Source organism: Gossypium raimondii, chromosome 2 (assembly GCF_025698545.1).
Source record: "Gossypium raimondii isolate GPD5lz chromosome 2, ASM2569854v1, whole genome shotgun sequence".
Taxonomy (NCBI): Eukaryota; Viridiplantae; Streptophyta; class Magnoliopsida; order Malvales; family Malvaceae; genus Gossypium; species Gossypium raimondii.
This window is the reverse complement of record NC_068566.1, coordinates 40986539-41002212: the sequence shown is the minus strand read 5'-3', so window position 1 is coordinate 41002212 and position 15674 is coordinate 40986539. Positions and strand designations below refer to the sequence as shown.

Here is a 15674-nt window from a genome sequence, read left to right as displayed (position 1 = left end):
ATTAGCAAAAGTAGTTATTCAACTTAATGTGGTTACTTTAATAAAATACAATTCTAACAAATTAAAATAGGACTAATTTATATGAGACTAAAAAATAAACCCAAAAACATCTAATTTTTTGTTTTTTTCCAGGCAGGGGAACAATTTCACATGAGAAAGCTAATTTTTGCTATTATCTTCTCTATCTGATCATGTGGAATTTTTTCATAGTATTAAAAACAGAACAAAATGGAAGTTTAAGATGATTTGTATTTAGTTGAGGAATTGTTAAAAAGATATTGATGTGCTGTCTTTTTATGGTAGTTAGTGTTCACAAATCTACATCAATATGTATTGACTGTTTTTCCCATTAGTTAACAACTTTCTAGCATTCACTCATCTTCAGCTAACAGTATAAAAAAAGCATTAACCTTATTGATGAAGTTATCTTTCATTGTCCCTTCCACCCTCTGAAGTTTCCCTGCTCTTCTTCCTATCTTTCTCTTCAAACCCTTGTTTAAAATCTGTCATAGTTTACAGAATTTGAGATAAAAATCATAATTTTAAGTTGTAATTCACTTGAGATTAAACTCAAGCTATTATACCTTTTAAATACTCAAATATTAGTAAATGTTATGATAATTTATCAATTGTTTAAATCAATTTGATAAAAGATTAGGCCTTTGGTTTTTCCTCGAAAATAAATTGGGCCATTGTGAAGAGATGTGAAATTGAGCCGAGGATCCATCGTTACTTTTAATCTGTGACTTGTCAATGGCTGCTATGTAGAAGCTTGAAAGAAAATTGGCTTTTCCATATCCTTTTAATCTTGTTGAAAACCATCCAAGGAAACTGCATCAGTGCTGCTTCACTTTAATACAGTCCCTTTTGCCTTTAAATTGGAAGGCAACCAAATAGATTCTTGCAGGCATTTCAACTAACATTTTTGAAGCAAGGGCTTTAATTCTCAGTAGAGCCTTAAACACGTTAAAAACCCTTCAGGTTTCCGTCTTTCACCATCGCCACTTGAGCAAACAACAACCCACTTTTTGTATCCTCTCAAATGCTCGTTTTCCACCACTACTAGCTCAGATTCTCATAACCTCAGATTCTCATAACCCTTTTGTTAAAAATAGAACGTCGATAATGAAAATTTATCGCAAAAAAAAGAGAGAGAAAAATAAAGAACACACAGATTTTATGTGGAAACCTTTTCGGGAAAAAAACCACGGGTAGAGGAGAAGATAATTCACTATGTCGAATTTGAATTTTTACAAGAGGAGTAGACTATGTCTATTTATAGTCTTGTAAAATCATATTCTAATAGGAGTGTAGTAAGATTGAAACACTTTATTCTAATCAATGTCAAATATATGGAGCTTAATAAGGTTTTAAAAACCTTATTCTAAAATAAAATAAAATAAAATAAGTGTAGTTCTATATGGATTTTACTTTTATTTTATTTTACCAATGTATTTTATTTAAATGAGGATTCATGTCACTTAATTCTAACAATCTTCACCTTGACACGAATTCTTAATGAACAAGTTCTTCATCGCGAACTCTCGACGAACAAGTTCTCCACCTCTTTCATAAAATCCCTTAAGGGTTTAACTTCAACAATGAAAACCAACCAAGTCTAAGCAATGCTCAAACTTGGTTATAGGAAGTGACTTAGTCATCATATCTGCAGGATTTTCATGAGTACCAATTTTGCTTACAACATTATCACTATGAGCAATAATATTATGAACAAAATGATATCGAACATCAACGTGTTTTGTTTTCTCATGAAACATTTGATCTTTTGTAAGAAAGATGGCACTCTAACTGTCACAAAATACTGTACTGATTTGAAGGTCTTCATTGAGTTTACTGAAGAGTTCCTTCAACCAAATGGCTTCTTTAAGCCTCAGTAATCGCCATGTACTCAGCTTCAGTGGTAGACAAAGCAACTGTAGTTTGCAAAGTGGCTTTCCAACTGATAGCACAACCTCTGATTGTAAATACATAACCTGTGAGATATCTTCTTCTATCAAGGTCTCTAGCAAAATCAACATCAACATACCCAATGACTCCATCTCTAGTTTTTCCAAACTGTAAGCAAACATCAGTAGTACATCGTAAGTATCTTAAAATCTACTGAACTACTTTCCAATGTTTTTTATTGGAATTCACCATGTACCTGCTAATTGCACTGATTACATATGATAAATCTGGACGTGAACAAACTATAGCATACATGAGAGATCCCACTGCACTAGAGTATGAAACATGTGACATGTACTTAGTCTCATCATCTGATTATAGAGACAAAGCCGATGAAAGCCTGAAATGGGCTACTAACGGAGTACTAATAAGCTTAGCATTCTGCATATTGAATCTGCAAAAAACTTTCTCAATGTACCCCTTCTGACTTAGATGCAATTTACTTGTTTTTCTATCTCTAAGAATCTCCATACCAAGTATTTTCTTTACTGGTCCCAAATCTTTCATCTCGAATTCTTCACTTAGTTGGGCTTTGACCTTTTTTATCTCTCATTTATTTTTCACTGCTATCAACATGTCATCAACATAAAGGAGTAGATACACAAAAGAACCATAACTGTTTTTCTTAAAGTAAACACAACTGTCAAAGCTACTTCTTTTAAAATCACGAGAAGTCATAAATAAATCAAACCTCTTGTACTACTATCTTGGTGACTGTTTCAAACCGTAAAGGGACTTTTTCAGTAAGCAAATATAGTCCTCTTTTTTTGAGACTGTAAAACCCTCTAGTTGTTGCATGTAAATATCCTCCTCAAGTTCTCCATACAAAAATGCAGTTTTTACATCTAACTGCTCAAGCCCCAAATCATGCATGGCCACAATATCAAGCAAAGCTCGAATCGAACTATGCTTCACAACTGGGGAGAACACATCTATGAAGTCCACTCTTGGAATTTGACTATAACCCTTTGCAACAAGCCTTGCTTTATATTTGGGTTCTTCAACTCCTAGAGTCCTTTCTTTCTTTTTAAACACCATTTACAACGAACAACCTTTTTACCTTTAGGAAGTTTCACAAGAACCCATGTTTTGTTTTTGTGGAGTGATTACATATTCTCTCGCATAGCAAATATCCACTTTTCTGAGTCTTCACAGCTAACCGCATCAGAATAATTAGATCGCTCTTGGTTTGCATCTATATCTTCAGCCACATTTAAAACATAAGCAACTAGATCAGCCTCGGCATACTTCTTTGGAGGTTTAATTTCTCTTCTAGTTCTGTTTTTGGCGATAGAGTATTATAGTGAAGAAGTAACTCTATTTTGAATTTTTGTATTGGCTTGAGGAGTCGACTTTGTTGTAGATTCTGGATTAATCTGATGCTCCACCTACTTTTGATTTTCTTTATTGCAAGAGTCTTTAAGAGATAAGTTAGGTAGTATAACAGTTTCATCAAAAATAACTCTGCTAATCACAATTTTTTAATTTTCAAGACACCATAATTTATACCCTTTTATACCAGCTTTATAACCAAGAAAAACACATTTTTAATGGATTTCGGTTCTAATTTTCCATTATCAACATGAGCATACGCAAGACACCCAAAGATCTTTAAATCAGAATAGTCAGCAGGATTACCAAACCATACCTCTTGTAGAGTCTTTTTCTTAATGGCAGCGGATGGAGATCGATTGATAAAAAACATGCAGTAGAGGCTACTTCGGCCCAAAACGACTTTGGTAAGTTGACATTTGACAACATACATTGAACATTCTCTATGATCGTTATGTTCATTCGTTCTGCAATGCCGCTTTGCTGTGGAGTATGACGAACTGTCAAATGTCTCACGATCCCTTCTAACTTGCACAGTTTATTAAACTCATCAGAACAAAACTCTGAGCCATTGTCTGTACGGAGGTATTTTATTTGTTTTCTCGTCTGTTTTTCAATCATAGTTTTCCAAGACTTAAATGCGGAAAACACATCGCTTTTCTGCTTCAGGAAGAACACCCAAACTTTTCTAGAAAAATCATCAATAAAAGTTAGCATATAATTAGCTCCAGCTTTCGAAGGCACTCTGGATGGCCCCTACAGATCAGAATGAATATAATCCAACGTTCCCTTCATGTTATGGATTCCTCTGGTGAATCGAACTCTCTTTTGCTTCCCAAAAAAACAGTGGTTACAGAACTTCAGTTTGCAAATTCCTTACTCATCAAGAAGTCCTCTTTTGCTCAATTCTACCATGCCAATCTCACTCATATACCCTAGGCACATATGCCAAAGTTTAGTAATATCATCGTCTAACAAGGAAGAGGATGCGACAACTGCATCACCAATAATAGTAGAACCTTGCAAAACATATAACTTGACAGTCTTTCTCTGCCCTTTCATCACAACGAGAGAACCTTTGAAAATCTTCCAAACCCCACTTTTAGCTGTGTATTTGTACTCTTTTGAATCAATAGTACTCAACAAAATTAAATTTCTCTTCAATTTTGGAACATGTCGTACGTCACTAAGTGTTCTGACAACTCCATCAAGCATCTTAATTTTAATTGTTCCAACACCTGTAATTCTACATGAAGCATTATTTCCCATCAAAATAACACCTTCAGACATTGTTTCGTAAGTTGTAAATCAATCCCTATTAGGACTCATGTGGAAGGTGTAGCCCGAATCAAGGATCCACTCATCGCTCACTTTAGAATTATTGACAGAAGCAACTAGAAGTTCACCATCACTGTAGTCTTCTACAACATCAGCTTTATCGAAATTTTTTGGTTGTTTTCCATTTTGATTCGCAGCCTTCTTTTTTATCTTGTTCTGTAGCCTACAGCACTCAGATTTAATGTGCCCTTTCTTCTTGCAGAAGTTATAAGTTTTACCTCTGTTTGAAGACTTTGATCTACCTTTAGGTTTACTGCAAGGATTCCGTTCCTGTGTACTTTCACGATCATCATTAGCATTCTGATCTTGTCTTCCACGAGCAATGAGACCCTCTCACTGAGAGTCAGTTTTAACCTCAAGATGCTTCATCTTATCATATGAGGTCAAATAACATAAACCTCATCAACTGTGAGAGACTCACGGCTATATAAAATCGTATATCTAAAGGTTGAATAAGACGGGGTCAACAAATAAAGTAGAATCAACACTAGATCTTCCTTATCATACTGAACCTCCATGGCCTCCAAGTTTGAGAGAATTTATTTAAATACTGTTAAGTGTTTGTGCACAGATGCACCTTCCTCCAAACGATGAGCATAAAGACGCAACTTCATATGCAGCTTCTAGTTAGATTTTTCGACATACATATTTGTTCCAACCTCTTCCATAATCCAGCGGCGGTCTTCTCCTTCATCACATCCTATAAAATTTTGTTAGACAAATATAGATGTAATTGTGTTAACGTCTTTCGATCATTTCGCTTATTCTCTTCCTCTGTCAATGTTGAAGGCATCTTATCTACCTCTAGCAGGGCTTCCTCTAAGTCCATCTGTGCAAGAACTGTCTGCATCTTTATCTGTCACAACGTGAAACTGGTGTTACGATCCAATAGTAGAATTTCTTACTTCAAATACGCCATTATCGTGATTGAAATGAACAACCCGAAAGCTCTGATACCAATTTGTTAAAAATAGAATGTCGGTAATGACAATTTATCGCAAAGAAAAAGAGAGAGAAAAATAAAGAACACACAGATTTTACGTGGAAACATTTTCGGAAAAAAACCACGGGCAGAGGAGAAGATAATTCACTATGTCGAATTCAAATTTTTACAAGCGGAGTAGACTATGTCTATTTATAGGCTTGTAAAACCATAGTCTAATAGGAGTGTAGTAAGATTGAAACACATTATTCTAATCAATATCAAATATATAGAGCTTAATAAGGTTTAAAAAACATTATTCTAAAATAAAATAAAAGAAGTGTAGTTTTATATGAATTTTACTTTTATTTTATTTTACCAATATATTGTATTTAAATAAGAATTTGGATCACTTAATTCTAACACCTTTGCTTAAACCCTTCAAAAACTTTTTCTTTGATTCACTTAAAACAACCCTTTGTGATTTGACGCCTTTAAATATTGTCAAATGGGCTCGTATACTCTCCATTGCAATTGCATCTACTAAATGGACTGTGAATTTAGTTTTCAACCCTTTTTTTTTTATGAATTTTAGCTGGAGTTGGATGTTCTGGCCGTGGTTTGTAGCTATAGCTCTTGCTTTTTATGGTTTATATTGTTTCCACAAGCATTCGATTGGTGAAGCAGGCATTACTGAGCAACTTGTTGTTGTTACTTTCAGTGTTCACTTGGCTAACTCTTATGCCCCTGTTTATTTCAGTGGCTATCTTGAAGGTTGGCCCATTTGTCTTCTTCTTTGTATACCATTATTTCTCTTTCTTCAATGTTAGTGTAAGAAAACGACTCTATGGAGATTATTATGCTCGTCCACATGATCCTAAATGGGGTGTCAACCCACCAAAATGGTATCGCCTTTTATGCTGTGTTGAGGTTATGGCTGGCCATTGGTTTGCTGTATTTGAAGCACTGGAGCTGCATCGTATCCCGGGCAGTTGGAGCAATGTTGGAGTTTGGATATTGATTGTGGCAACCCTGTTGATTCAATATAGTTCAACAGTGTATCTTGCAAAGTATTCAGAGAAGGTTGTGGTGCCAACTGTCGTTGTACGATTTGGGCCATATAGATGGATTTGGCATCCAATAAATGCATCTACGATGCTTTTGTTTGCAACTTATTGTATTGCACTTAGAGTACCTCTTAGCTTGATATTTGTTGTAGTAGTTTGTTCGATATATTATGATCAGAAAGCGAAATTGGAGGAGGTTTTAATGGTAGAGACATTCTGGGAGAGTTATCCAGAGTATGCAAGTAAAGTTAGGTACAAATTCTTACCTTTTGTGTACTAGTTTCAAACATGTATGCAATTGTTAATTATGCAATGTAATGAAATTGTTTAGACCATTTGAGCTTTGGCATTGAGGAAGTGCTAGGCAATGCTTCTACTTAAATTTTTACTCTGCCTCGTTGATTTTCATATAGGTTGAAGATCTCTTTGTTTATTGAAATATACATATGGACTATCATCATTACTGACAAATGCTCGTGTCTTTTCCCAAGGTTGCGAGCTCTCTGATTTGTATTCATTCTAGACAAACCGCATTGGGCCTCATGACTTTCATTTTATATCTTTTTCCAAGTTTTAAACAAATATAGTGATGTCTAGATTGGTGCCTAAGAAGGAAAGCCATCACCACATAGGTGTATCCATAAACTAGGATTTGGGTTTTGGCTAGATCCTTTTGATGTAGAGATTGGAGCCATGCCCATATTTGATAGAGTTGTTCATATTTAAGACTAGAGAATTATCATTGAAGGATATCTAAAACTTTTGTTCATTATTCATGGAACCGGATGAACTAACTTTTGCAGCTTTAAAATTACAAGAACATGGAATAAATAGTTAACAAGTTTGAAAAGTGCTTTAATTTGTAAAGTGCTGAAGTATTGGCTGATAGGATCTTTCTTTCCTGAGCTACCACAATTTTGAGCATTGAACACAACCAAAATAAAGATGTAGGCATGGATAAGTGGCAACTGGAAACACTAGAAAAGATCAAAATAACAGTGATGGCATTCTTGTGAGGTAAAGGCGCTGCTAATGAGTTATGGCAGTAAAGGTCCAGAAAATTATTTATAATGAGTTATGATAAATGGCTGTATGTCTGTATAGAAATGTAGTTTCCTGAATGTTGCACTACAGTTTCTAGAAATGTGTAGTTTTAGTTCCCTACATCTAGGATGTCACTCTATATAAGTGCTAGGCTTACACTCATTCCCACATATCATCAATTTAGATCCCTTTCTTACTTTCCAGTTTATTACAATGGGGAAAAAGGTTCATTCTAACCATAATGGATTTCTAAACAAATTTTATCCGTTAATGTTTGACGATAGACATTGATGCCTCCTTTCCATGATTGTTGACTAGCTGGCTGTTGGTTTACACTTATTTCCTTATAAGAATGTTGTTCTCAGATCATGTTTGAATTCAAAAGAACTCTCATCTTTATCTTCCATAGAAATACACACAATGATTCATATAGGGTAAAGAAAAGGGTGAAAAAAATCTATCCTTATTAACCAAACAAAGCCATTTTGCATTCATGTGAGATGTGTTTGCCTCTTGTTAAACAGAACCCAGCATATAATTGCAGTGTGAGCCTACTTGCTTAGACCCCTCTATATTAATGACTGGTGAGCAACATTCCCATGATTGATGAGGCCTTTGGACAAACACCATGGGACTCGATTTCTAGACAGGGAAAAAAACTCAGAGATTGTACAAGCCACCTTATTCTAGCATGCGGGCCAACTCATTAAGATGTGAAATACATTAGCTTATCCTTGTTTTGCAGCATATATTTCTCCATATGCACAGCCAAACACAAGATTGTTGCAATAATTTTTGCTTTAAAGGTACTCAGAGCTTCTTTCTTCCACAAATGGTGAAGCCACAACTCACTTTCTTTTGTGCCCTTTCATGCACTTGAAGTCAATAATAATAGGACCCTTTTGGATTCTTATGTCTGTCGAAGCTTGCATGCGTTCACCACATTTTACATATGAAAATCCAGTTTCTGCGGTACCATTCTGATTTAAGTGAAAGAGCAAAATCCATGATTGTTGAGATATTTATGTGATTCTTATACGTTCTTATACATAGATGTCATATTTTTCTGTATGGTATGTACATGCATATTGAACTCCACATGATGAGTAAGATCTGCTAGAACATTGGAAGGGCTTGACCGAACAAGCAATTTTTAGGGTATTCTTCTGCCTCTGTCTTTATATCTTAACCATTAATGGTGGTTCAAAATGTTGTTCGAGTTTAATGCTCTGCTTGCATAGCAGCCAAATCCGCAGATGGATTAAAATTGGTTCCATTATTTGTGGGGTTTGATTTGAAATGAGTACCAATCTGCAATTGCTCTATTGGTATTACCTTGGAGGGACATGTCCTCAAGCTATGCTCAGCTAGTGGGTTGTCCGGTCTGCCTCGTATTTGTTGCTATTTGCGTTGATTGCGGTGGACTCTATCCTGGCCCTCTTTAAGCTGCTTTTATCATTCTTCCTGTATATGAGATGAAAACCAAAATGAATGCTTAAACCAGCTATTGAGAGAAGGCTACCATATCAAACACCTTGTAAGGATGGAACACTAATCAGCAAAACACACAGCATATATTTGGTAATGGATTGGGTTTGGAGGTAGATTTGGATTATATTGGGTCCCTGCAAGACGAAGACAAGCTATGAGCGCTACACCTTATGTTCCAAAACACTCTTTGATACTTAATTCAGTTCAATCGAGAACTGCTTGCAAGGCGATCTCACATTGTACCATTTGAACTGAGTTAAAGATTAATAGGACTTGACAGTAGGTTCTAATAATATCGTGGTATAACAATATCAGTCTCAATGGTACTGAGTGAGGGTATCAACCAAGTGCCTTTTGCTTGGGACAAAATTTGGTGTAATGTTTTCACTAATGATTCATAGTTGAAAGGAAATCGATATGAGGAACATGGGATGTTGGAGATGAAGCAAGTAACTTGCTAAAGTTCATAGTTAGTTCAATGCAGTTTGTGATGAAAATATCTTCCAAGCTGATAAGGCAGAATTGGAGCATGTGGAACACCCACCCTTACATGTTTGAATTTGATCCTTAAAAACGAATGAAATTTGATATTCCATGTTTGAATTTCATTGGGTGTGAATTTTTTTGCAAATTTATTTTAATTAGTTAATTTGAGTTTATTAACCTAAATTAATTAATTTTAAATTTAATTATCTAATTTAATGCTTTTCATAAAAAGAAATTGCTTTCAAATACATTGAAGCAAGTACATTTCCTTTTATTTTTTTACTTTTTGTTTTTATACAACAGATTTACTTTACCTTGAACAAACCAAGGACCAAAAAAAAAAAAACCCTACTCCTCAAGAAAGCTTTTGAACAATTACAAAAGATTCCCAAAGACAAATTTAACAACCAAAATGAGAATAAAGAAAAACTCAATAGGCTTTTTAGCCCCCCAAAAAAAGTTAAATCTTCATTTGAGTCCAAATCCAGAAATGGTGTATTGTTGTGCTCATGATGCCTATATATTTCTTGGGGTGACCTTTACAGGTAAGCCCTTTTTGGGCACTGGAAAGGGACCATACTGGATTCCATCCTCATCTCCCACAACTTGCCACCTGCATCCAAACATTCAACCCCAAAAATCCCAATGAAAATGGCAGGTCAAAACCGATATTTAAACTGCAAAATTTATGACTACGTTTCTTCAACTTCAAACTTGCCTTTCACTCAAAATACTGACATATTTCAAGTTTTTTTTTTTTAATATGACTAAAAGAAACTAAATTAAATATTGGCTTAGAAATCTACCATCTCTAAAGATAAACCTGAAAATTTGAAGTTTAATAGTGTTGGTACTAATTAGGACCACTTCCACAGCCCAAGGAACAATACTCCAAGAGGACCACTTTTTGTTTTTCATACACCAATTAGTCAACAATGAGCAGACAAAACCACTTTAAAAACATAATCTTGTTTTGTACCAATCAACGTGGCTTTATGTTCTTCTTACGTTTTCAAAAACTAAATAATCATTATGTTCTGCAATTGGGCAACTAAAATACAAGTTTACCTGTATTTTGTGGTGAGATGGTGGAGGAGCACCAACATCTCAAGCTTGGCCAGTTCACTGCCTGGACAAGAGTGTACTCCATTCCCAAAGGGCATAAACGTGTTGGGTTTCGGCGGTACCTGCAATAACATCGCCACGCAAACGATAAGATCAAATATCGAATTTGTTGATGTATCCCTTAGACCCGTAGGCGCAGAGGCACGTCAACGAGACTAAAACTGCAGTGTTACTATCTACAAAATCAAGTCACGTGGTGTGATACTTGCAAGATTTGATTGATGGTTTAGATTAGAGGGAAGATTCACAGTAAACAAATGAAAAAGACAGCAGCATGAGATGAACCATTGATAACCTTATATTTCTGCTAAAACTGGATAGTGCCTGACCCACCACTTGGTCGGGGACTCCATTTATACTATTAAATAATGCCAATGGTACCAAAACAAAACATATATATGATTCACATATTCCCAATGACAAAAGAAATGAAGTAAATCTGCTTAGATGTGTAAAATGGGGTCGAATCTAATCTAAAACAATAAAAGATTTAGCTTATTCCATGTCCTATAATTCGAATCGATTATAAAGCCTCACCTCGAATCTCGAAGGGTCAAATTTCTCGGGTTTAGGGAAGAAATCCGCGCAATGATGAATGGTTCTAAAGAGAGGAAGAACCTTCCAACCTTTGGGGATGTAATAGCCTTCAAACTCAACATCTTCCACTGCTTCCCTGAAGGTGAATGACAGAATACTTGCTGTTCTTAATGTCTCTTGAATCACCTGCAACACACTTTAATTAATATGCTTATATGCCACTGTGATTACCAACATATGAAGAATAAAATTGGTATGATTTAATGTACCCTGGTAGTCAATGGCATGTGCCTTGTATCATCCCACATAAGCCTGCGATTTGCTTCGATTATTTCTCGTCGAACACCTTCTTGTTCTCTCTGCAAACATATGATTTATAAATGAGACTGAAAAAGATTTGATTGATTTTCATTCAAAGATGATGATCATCAAAAATAGTTTACTTACAGTGACAGCTTCTAGTAAATTTTCATTGTCATGCAAGTATTTTAACAGCCATGTTAGGACACTTGCAGTGGTATCATGAGCAGCAAAGATTACACCAATTACATTATCTGCAATCTGGGAATCACTGAGTTGATCAACCTTTTGGTTTTTGTCACCCAATAGAACACCCAGCAACCCTCCACCACCTTGTTTCTCATTTTCTCTTCTTTCTTTTATCAATCTTCTCAGGGTCTCATTCAACAGCTTCCTAGCCTTTGCAAAAGTGAAACAATATGAACCCATTATTCACTCAAACAAAAGGGTCTAAGTGTGTCTATATATGTATGTGTATATGTATGTACCTTCATTGCTTTATTGAAAGGAGTTCCTGGAAGATCTAAAGGCATGGAATTGTAACCCTTTTCCAGGCATTGATAGAGCTGCTTGATTCCGTTGATTTCCTTGTCTTGTTTATGGCCAAAGGCAGAAATCATTGCCACATCAAAAGCATACTAAAAACAAAACACAAAAGAAAGAAACCTTGTTTAAGGTTGTTGATGTATGTGCAGTAAAGGGTAAAAATGGTTAACAAAAACTGACACATACTCTCTTCATTTCTTGCAAGGTGTTAAGAGTGGTGTTTTCCCAAGCTAGTAGGAATTTAAGAACAATCTGCTCAATCTCAGAAACTGAACCTCGAATTGCAGAGGGTAAAAAAGAGGCCTGGACCAGCTTCTTCAGCCTTGAATGGTAAGGACCTTGATGGAAGAATATGGCCTCAGGCCCTATCATCTTCTCCTTGCTTGGTGGATAAGTTGGTTTGAAAAGATGAGCCTTTGTGACCAACACAATCTTAGCTGCATCAGGGCTTGAAATCATCACACAGGGGCATCCTAATATGTGGCTTTTGAATATATCTCCATACCTAAACAATCAAAAAAAAAAAAAAAGCAACAACCCAAATTTAGTTACAATTCGTAATATTACATCATTAGCTTTAACCTTTTTAGGTACAACTTGTACACCTTTTTTGGCGGTTGGCAAAGAAAGAATTGGGATTCTCTTTGTAAAGCTTGAGAGTTTCACCAATATAAGGCCAACCCATGGAACCAGGTGGCAGGGGTTTGTCCTTGGGGCGCCGCCATTGATGAACTGACAACAACAGCAGCAGCGTCACCACCACCAAAACCACCATCAAATAAAACAAAACAATTGGTGTAATGAGAAAGGGAAGGTGACAACCATAGAAAGCTGTGAAAGTTGGTAGAAAAGTGTGGGGTGGTAGTGGCAATGAGGAGAAAAGGAGTTGCATGGTGACAATTCAAGTACTGTAAGGAGGATTCAAAGAGAGAAATGGGGAACAGAGGGGTAAATTACTTTGAAGAATGGGATGAATGGAGGGATATATATAGCATTGAAAGGGGAAGGGGTGGGGGGGCTTGATTGATGACAGGCGTCACCATGTTTTTGGGAACACCTTGCTTGAAGGTCTTTCATTTTTATTTTGGTTCTTTATTATTTTTTCCCTAGGTAGATCTTTCCTACCTTATACTGTATTTTCCTGGTCATTAATCATATGGCCCTCCACTTCTGTTTATTCTTTGAGTTTCTATTTTTTTTTTAGTTAGGTTAAATTTGTTACTACGAATTTATAATTTTTTTATGTGGACGAGAAAGGAAAGGTTTTTTTTTTTTACAATATTAGAGGTAGAGATTAAAATTATATAGATTGAATTCGTGTTACCCATTTAATAAAAACTTTAATTATTACTCTATACAAATCAAAACAACAAAAATGGATGTTTTATTTTGAGATTCAGGGTAAAGTATAGATTTAGTCAATTAGCGTGTTTCTATTTTGGCTACCAACCATAAAAATTTTCAATTTAGTTATTAAGTTTAAAATAAAAACGTTTTAGATAATTTTTATTTTGGTCATTTATATTTTAGATCGTTTATATTTTGGTCACTCTTTGTTAAATGATTAACCAAAATAATATATGGCATTTTCTAACTAGTATAATAATTCATTTAGTCCTCAATACTTATACATTCTATCAATTTTATCTTAATTTTAAATAATTCAATAAATTGAACCATCCACATTTACAAATTCTATCAATTTGATCCTCAAATACACATAATTAAATATAATTATTATATTTAAACAGATATAATTAAATCTTGATAAACTTATATGTAAAATTGTGATTTTGATAAACCAAAACTCGGAACTCCCAAAACTCAAGTAAATTTATGATTTTTTTATAAACTTCATTAATGATTATACTAATAGCATTCTCAACAAAGGAACCCAAATTTCTCTATGAAATCTAACAAATAATTAACAGCTAAAAATAAAAACGAAAAAGTTTCCTACAAGCCTTTTTCAACTTAAAAATCATGTAATAATCTACACCCATCTTTATGCATAAAATTTATTGTAAAATTTATCTTTGTCTGAGGAGAGAGGAAGCGTTGCAAACAAATAAATAGGATATGAAGATTGGACTATATTCGATAACACTAAGCACAACGACAACGATAGGTGGTGGTTGATAAGGTGGAGAAAAGAAGATGTGACTAACGATAAGGCTAAACAAAGAAATAAGTTAAGAGAATTTTAAAAAAAGCTTTGAGAGTTAAAAATTTCGAAGTGTCAAAAGTTCTTTCACTAGTTGTGGAAAGCTCATATTTATAACGTTTCAAGAATAGGAGTTACAAAGCTAGCAATTCATAATAATAATAATTGGTATTTTTCAGTTACAAAGGCATTAATGGTTCTTTTTTTTTTTGTTATAAAAGGATTTTGTTAGTGATGCTGATGATAAGTAGTGAACAAGAGTTCAATATGTTTTTGGAACAAAAGAGAAGCACTCAACGTTATAAGAAAAGGTTAAGAGGAAAACTCTTAACTACTTCCATATCTGATCCACCAAGCCAAGCTCTCCGGAACATCCCAAGAGTATTACTTCCACTTCTACTTTGGTGAAGCGGTACCATGTGAAACATTTTTCATGGAACATCTTTTGAAACACAAAATAATAGTTGTTTCTTGAATTAGAGTTATTTATGAATAATGATTATTTTGACTTGTTCCAAGCATGAATTATTCTTAACATAGTTGTTTTCAATGTAGAGGTTGTTCCAAACAAGGGTTGTTATGCGATGATTTCTTTCTTGGTAAAGATTGTTCTGAATAATGACTCTTCCAGAAAAACACAATTGTTCTAAATACAAGTTGTTCCAAACAATGGTTGTTCAAAACATGGTTATTCTTGAAATGTCATTATTCTAAACAAGAGTTGTTCTCAACAGAAGCTGTTCTCAAGTAAAAACTACACTGGATGAAAGTTGTTCTAACTAAAGCCCTGTTCCGGACATAACTATTCTTGAACAGCAATTGTTCTGAACAAAAACTATTCTAAACAAGAGTTGTTGCTCCGAAAGAAATATTAAGTGAAATGACGATATAGTTGCTCCACGCTTGGTAGCATAATTTCTTGAAATATAATATTATTTATCTCGAGGAAGAGATAAAATGTTAGTAGCCAAAATTGAATATCTACAAACTATTTAACCATATTCGTCTTTTCACTTTGGTATCTAATTTTTTTTCCACTTTGACACTTGAATTATCGATTTTGTCCCAATTTACCCCAACAATAAAAAGTTTCCAATAAGAATAATATTCTTATTGGACTCAAGTAAGTTTTGGGGTAAAATGAGATGAAAATGGTAGTTAAGGTACCAATGTAGAAAAAAAGAATAAGTATCAAAGAGAAAACGGGTATAATTCAATGACAAATTGTGAATAAAGCCATAGTCTTCTAACTAACATTGGACAAGAAAATTATCTTCAATGTAGTAGGTTCCGCACCAGTTTTGACCTATTGGTCGGTGCATTCCATTCCAATAGAAAACTAAAATAACCAATT

General features: G+C 34.6%; 1 protein-coding gene and 1 pseudogene across 1 annotated transcript; one reads left to right on the top strand and one right to left on the bottom strand.

Moving 5' to 3' along the window:
- Window positions 1-6039: 6039 nt before the first annotated feature.
- Window positions 6040-6907, top strand: LOC105789694 (uncharacterized; annotated as a pseudogene).
- Window positions 6908-9873: 2966 nt separating this feature from the next.
- On the bottom strand, window positions 9874-13240 carry LOC105788803 (abscisic acid 8'-hydroxylase 2). Its single transcript, XM_012615844.2, has 8 exons — window positions 12762-13240; window positions 12343-12661; window positions 12099-12248; window positions 11758-12009; window positions 11580-11669; window positions 11311-11496; window positions 10717-10835; window positions 9874-10261 (listed from the first exon to the last, which is right to left on the bottom strand). The coding sequence occupies exons 1-8, from the start codon at window positions 13046-13048 to the stop codon at window positions 10165-10167; spliced, it is 1500 nt and encodes a 499-aa protein (XP_012471298.2). The 5' UTR covers window positions 13049-13240; the 3' UTR covers window positions 9874-10164.
- Window positions 13241-15674: the final 2434 nt, after the last annotated feature.